The sequence below is a fragment of the Hemiscyllium ocellatum genome, unplaced genomic scaffold, assembly GCF_020745735.1.
Source record: "Hemiscyllium ocellatum isolate sHemOce1 unplaced genomic scaffold, sHemOce1.pat.X.cur. scaffold_1345_pat_ctg1, whole genome shotgun sequence".
Lineage (NCBI taxonomy): Eukaryota > Metazoa > Chordata > Chondrichthyes > Orectolobiformes > Hemiscylliidae > Hemiscyllium > Hemiscyllium ocellatum.
In genome coordinates this window covers 98,944-105,662 of record NW_026867750.1, presented here as the reverse complement: position 1 = coordinate 105,662, position 6,719 = coordinate 98,944, and the positions used below count along the sequence as shown (strand labels likewise).

At 45.7% G+C, this 6,719-nt stretch overlaps 1 protein-coding gene across 1 annotated transcript; it reads left to right on the top strand.

The window, feature by feature from the left end:
* Positions 1-794: 794 nt before the first annotated feature.
* On the top strand, positions 795-6,500 carry LOC132809817 (oocyte zinc finger protein XlCOF6.1-like). Its single transcript, XM_060822589.1, has 2 exons — positions 795-859; positions 4,865-6,500. The coding sequence occupies exon 2, from the start codon at positions 5,252-5,254 to the stop codon at positions 6,461-6,463; it is 1,212 nt and encodes a 403-aa protein (XP_060678572.1). The 5' UTR covers positions 795-859; positions 4,865-5,251; the 3' UTR covers positions 6,464-6,500.
* Positions 6,501-6,719: the final 219 nt, after the last annotated feature.

Sequence of the window (6,719 nt, the reverse complement as noted above, 5' to 3'; positions counted from 1 at the left end):
ATGGCCCAACTAATGTCTTGTACAGTTCCATCATGATCTCCTGGCTCTCATGTTCAATGCCTTAACTACTAAGGGCAAGTATTTCATATGGCGCCTTAACCATTTAATCCACATGTCCTGTTGCCTTCAAGAATCTATGAACACATATACCTTTCTCTGATCTTCAGTACATTCTAAGTTCTTGCGATTCATCATGTACTCCCTTGCCTGTTGATCCTCCTGAAATGTATCATCTCAATCTTTTCAGGATTGAACTCCATCTGCCATTGTTCTGCTCATCTGACCAAGCCATCTTTATTGCCCTGTAGTCTAAAACTTTCCTCCTTGCCATATATTAGTGTGGGTTCTGAATTTCTTTTGGGCCTGATTTATTGAGGTTGCATTGTGTTCATTTTGTGGGCATAGTTTTAGAAGATTAGGAGGATACTTGGATCCAGTATCTGTTTATACCCAAAGAAGAAACTCAAACCAGATTTTTTTTTTGATCCAATGTTTTCCCTGGTAACATTTTCACAATGACTTCAATTTCCGCAACACCCTTTGCTTAACTTAAACTATGTTCAAATCAAGACATTACTGAATCGAGATCATAACTTCTTGTACTATTAAATCTGTCTCAAGCAATGCTGCAAATTAGGTAATCTTGCATTATTATTTTATAACTGCTCAAAACCTTTTCTAAAAAGTGACGGGATGAAGATTGAAGTTGACTGACTGAACTGCTTTCTTCATTTTATAATATTGCCAAAAAAGTAAATGTTCAAACATGTGCAATCTTTTTCTTTCTCTAAAATAGGTAATAAGGTGAAAGGGAATAATGGACAAAGCACTGAAAACAATGCTGACTCTAATTCAGCAAGTATGTTCTTTTCAATAAGTTTAATTCAATATTTACATTAATTACAGTTATGTGAGTGACACAAATAACAATAAGGCTGTTACTTAAGTTTAGAAATTCAATCACACTCTGTGTAGATGGCTTAAAATCATTATATCAAAAGCTTAAAGCGCTTGCATAAAACACACAACCTCAGTTATGTTTATATTTCCCAAAATGGGTTATCAAGTGAAAGGGAAGTATAATTGGAGATTTGATGACAGCGAGCAAAATGGTAACTCTAATTTTGCAAGTATGCAAGGTTTAAGCTTAAAATGCATGACAGGTTTATTTATCCAAGAAATACGCACCTTTACTCTCTCTAATATTAGCTCCAATTATCAATATTTGATATCAAATTAGAAGATCTAGCTTGAGAAATCTACAACGTATTGCCACACGCTTGCTATAAATACGACAGGGACACAGTAAAAGTCGTGAAAATTAAGTCAGATCTTTGTGGTTACAGATCCATAAGATACAGAAGCAGAATCAGTCCATTCAACTTGTTGAATCTGCTCCACCATTCGATCATGGCCAATGTTTCTCAACCCCATTCTCCTGCCTCCTCCCTGTAACCCTTGATTTCCTTACTAATCAAGAGCCTATCTTTATCTGCTTTAAAAGCACTCAGTTACTTGCCTCGTTTCAGTGGCAATGCGTTCCGCAGAGTCACCACTTTCTGACTGAAAACAATCTTCCTTATCTCATCCCAGCATTTCTTGCCACCGAGAACTATGGGGACAGAGTCTATGTCTATATTTCTTTGTATGGTAATTTGTAAATAATATTTGTTTTTTTTCAGGTTCATTAGCTGCTGCTTAAGTGTGTTGGTAGGTTTGTGGGCTACCATGATGCAGAGAGGTTTGAGTTGTCTAGACATTATTTAGAACATAGAACAATACAGCACAGAACAGGCCCTTCGGCCCACGATGTTGTGCCAAACATTTGTCCTATCCATGTACCTATCCAATTGCCGCTTAAAGGTCACCAATGATTCTGACCCTGCCACTCCCACAGGCAGCGCATTCCATGCCCCCACCACTCTCTGGGTAAAGAACGTACCCCTGACATCCCCCCCATACCTTCCACCCTTCACCTTAAATTTATGTCCCCTTGTAACACTCTGTACCCGGGGGAAAGGTCTCTGACTGACTACTCTATATATTCCCCTGATCATCTTTTAAACCTTTATCAAGTCACCCCTCATCCTTCGCCGTTCCAATGAGAAAAGGCCTAGCACTCTCAACCTATCCCCGTATGACCTATTCTCCATTCCAGGCAACAGCCTGGTAAATCTCCTCTCCACCCTCTCCAAAGCTTCCACATCTTTCCTAAAGTGAGGCGACCAGAACTGCACACAGTACTCCAAATGTGGCCTCACCAAGGTCCTGTAAAGCTGCAACATCACCTCACGACTCTTGAATTCACTTCCTCTACTAATGAACGCTAATACACCATAGGCCTTCTTACAAGCTCCATCCACCTGAGTGGCAACTTTCAAAGAGCTATGAACAAAGACCCCAAGATCCCTCTGTTCCTCCACCTTACTAAGAACCCTACCGTTAACCCTGTATTCCGCATTCTTATTTGTCGTTCCAAACTGGACAACCTCACACTTGACAGATGTCTTTGATGTAAGGTAATGTGGCTGGGGTTTCTGTGCATGTGTCTGCTTGTTTGAGTTCGTTGTTGAGAAATCAGTGGACAGGGTTTATTGGGTACCTGTTCTTCTTGAATATGCTGTATAAGTATTTATCTTCTGCTCTTCATAGTTCCTGGGTGGTGCAGTATGTCGTGGCTCGTTGAAATAGTGTCCTGATGCAGATTTTTTTGGGATAATTTGCTTCTGCATTAGGTACTTGGGTCTGTGTATGTTGTTTTCCTGTAGACGTTAGTCTGAAGTTCCCTATTGACTGTTCACTCTACTGACATCTAAGAATGGCACTTTGTTGTTCTCTTTTGTGAATTTAATGCCAGTAAGGAAATTGTTCATGGTGTTGTAGGTTTCCTCTAATCTGTTTCATTTTGTGATAAAGGTGTCATCACTGTGGTGGACCCAAATTTTGGGTTGGAGCGTTGGGAGGGCTGTTTGTTCCAGTCTCTGCATTATTGCTTCTGCTAGGAACCTTGATATTGGTGGTCTCATGGGTGTTCTGTTGATTTATTTGTAAGGCTTATTATTGAAAGTGAAGTAGGTGATAAGATACGGGTCCACAAGCTTGACAGTGTTATCTTTGCTGATGAAGTTGGTGCTGTTTGGTGTTTGTGTCTTTGGTGGTTTTTGTAGTGTAGTCAGTGTTTCTTTGGCCATGTTGATGTTCATGGATGTGAGCGGGGCTGTTATGTCAAAGGACAGCATTATTTCATCCTCTTCTATCTTGGTGTCTTTGGTGTTCAGGAATTCTTGGGTGGAGTGAATGGAGTGGCATGAATCTTCTACTCAGTGTTTTCGTCTTCACTGGAGGCCTTTGACTAGTCTGTATACTGGTGTTCCAAGTGGTGAGACTGTGGGCCTGAGGGGGGCTCCTGGTTTGAACAGGAGGGAACAGCAACAAAGTGCCATTCCTAGATGTCACAGTAGAGCAAACAGTTAAGGGGAACTTCAAACTCACGTCGACAAGAAACAGTACACACGGACCAAATACGTAACTACAGAAACAATCATCCCAACACCCACAAACGAAGCTGCATCAGATTATTTCAACGAGCCACCACACATTGCAGCACAGAGGAACTGCGAAGAGCAGAAGAGAAATACGTATACGTACTCAAGAAGAACGGGTAGCAATAAACCCAGTGCGCCATTTTCTCATTGATGCTTCCAAGCTGACCCTCAAATTTGGTTTGTCCCTGCATTCTTTCCTGGTTGTCTTTTTGTGGGTTTTGAAAACTTTCCCAATCCTCTGACTGAGGATAAGAGTTGGGAAGTTGTGTTGTGGCTGATAGGACATTGGGTAGACCACTTTTGGAATGTTGTGTGCAATTCTGGTCTCGCTCCTATCAGAATGATGTTGTGAAACTTGAAAGGGTTCAGAACACATTTAAAAGGATGTTGCCAGGGTTGAGCTGAATGGGCTGGGCTGTTTTTCCTCGTGCACCAGAGGCTGAGGGGTGACTGAGAGTCATTAATAAAATCATGAGAGGCATGGATAGGGTAAATAGACAAGGACATTTCCCTGGGTGAGAGAGTCCAGAACTAGAGGGTAAAAGGTTTAGAGTGGAGGAGGGCAAGATTTGAAAGGGTCCTAAGGAATAACCTTTTCATGCAGAGAGTGGTGTGTGGAAGGAATGAGCTGCCAGAGGAAGTGGTGGCTGTTGATTCAGCTATGACATTGAAAAGGCATCTAGATAGGTATTTGACTAGGAAAGGTTTAGAGGGATATGGGCCAAGTGCTGGCAAATGGGACTAGATTAGGCTAGGATATCTGGTTGGCCCGAAGGGGCTGTTTCTATGTTGTAGATCTGACTCTGGCTTGCCACAAACATTTGCCATGTCCGTATGTTTAGTTTCTCTCGGGTTGTCTGTTTCAATGACTTGATGTCTCATTCCACCCACCACATACCACCACCACTACCACCCACCACCACCACCCACCACAGGGACGATAACCAATTCATGTCTGTTTTTTTATCAAGAAGCTGTATTGCAGGTTCAACCTGAATTTACACTTCTTTTGCTTCCCAAAATCAGACTTGCTCACTCTCAGCAATATCCTGAAAGATATTAACTTTCACGTGGTGTTATCCAAAATTCGCAGATGTCAGTCCTGACGTTTTTGCTTTTTCTGTCCCTGTAAGATCCGGAATCAGCACCTTCAGGAGAATTAGTTTGAGCGGAGTGAGAATGGAGGAGGAGGAGAGAGTGGGATGCTTTCAATTTTGTGGAACAGCAAAAGAAAAAAATGTTCTGCAGAAAGTGGAGGAGCTTGTTCTGAATTTCTACCCTGGACTGACCGTGATGACTTTTGTAATCTCTCTTTCCAGAGTATTTGAAGACTGAAGTTTAAAAATCAACAGATGAAGGGCCTATGCCTGAATCGTCGATTCTCCTGCTGTTTGGATGCTGCCTGACCTGCTGTGCTGTTCCAGCACCGCACTTTTCAACTCCTCTCCAGCCTCTGCAGTCCCCACTTTCACATCAATGTCTGACAGTCACTCAATCCATCGGGACCTCAACGATTTTCAACTATGATTCTGTGAGAAGGAGCAAAACATTTTGGTTCCTGTTTCAGACCATTTTCAGCATCAGCGGGACTGGATGAGAGTCTCTACTGTTACAGCGCACTTTGTGTAAAGCCTGAAACAGTTATACGGCCAGGAAAGAGGAATTTACTGTGGGCAGGGGCCGTACATGGGGCTGTAGCTGCGGCCATGGTGAAACCAGAGGAATCCCACACTGTGGAGAAACCGTGGAAGTGTTGCGACTGCGGGAGAGGCTTCCATGCCCCATCTGTCCTGGAGATTCATCGGCGAAGTCACACCGGGGAGAGGCCATTCTCCTGCCCCGAGTGCGGGAAAGGCTTTACCTGCTCCTCCCACCTGCTGGACCACCGCCGAGTCCACACTGGGGAGAAGCCATTCTCCTGCCCTGAATGTGGGAAGGGCTTCACCTACTCCTCCCACCTGCTGGCCCACCAGCGCGTCCACGCTGGGGAAAGGCCCTTCCCCTGCTCTGAGTGTGGGAAGGCCTTCAGCAAATCCTCGGACCTGCTGAAGCACCAACGGGTCCACAGAGGGGAGAGGCCATTCAGCTGCCCTGAGTGCGGGAAGGCCTTCAGTGATTCCTCTACCCTGCTGAGGCACCAGTGGGTCCACATCGGGAAAAGGCCGTTCTCGTGCCCTGAGTGCAGGAAGGGCTTCACCCGCTCTTCCGCTCTGCTGACCCATTTGCGGGTCCACACGGGTGAGAAGCCCTTTAGCTGCCCTGAGTGCAGGATGGCCTTCAGCAGGTCTTCCCACCTGCTGAGGCACCAGCGAGTCCACACTGGGGAGAGGCCGTACTCCTGCCTCCAGTGCGGAAAGTGCTTTACCCAGCCCTCCAACCTGCTGACCCACCAGCGGATCCACACCTGCGAGAGACCGTTCTCCTGCCCCGAGTGCGGGAAGGGTTTTGCTGTTTCCTCCCACCTCGTGGCCCACCGGCGGGTCCACACAGGGGAGAGGCCATTCAGCTGCCCCGAGTGCAGGAAGGCCTTCAGCGATTCCTCTGCTCTGCTGAAGCACCAGCGAGTCCACACCGGGGAGAGGCCCTTCAGCTGCCCTGAGTGCGGGAAGAGGTTTACATTTTCCCGCAACTTACGGAAGCACCAGCGGGGGCACCAGCGCTCACAACAATCAGATTCCACCACTGACACTGCTGTGAGTCCCCCCAGGACTGATTCTCCTGACAGTGGGTGCAGTGGGAGAGTTGGTGCACTGTATTTGTTTTCCGTTGGACTGCAACCCCATGGTGACTCAGTGATTAGCACTGCTGCCTCATGGCACCAGGAACCAAGGATCAATTCCACCCTTGGGGCAACTGTCTGTGTGGAGTTTGTGGAGGGTAGGAGAATGGATGAGATAAGAAACCGCTGCCTGCCTTGAGACAAGTCTCCTGGAGAGAACTTGCTGACTGATTGATTGTCTGATCTACTGATCCTCACAGTGCCCCATTGCCCTCAGTTTACTGGAGGAGGTCCACACAGATGTACCGAAGCCCCTCTTTGGACTGTGGAAGGAAACCTGTGCAGACAGGGAAAACATGCAAATTCCACACAGACAGTTACCTGAGGCTGGAATTGAACTTGGGTCCCTTATGCTGTGAGGTAGCAATGCTAAGCAGTGTGCTACCCCCCAATAT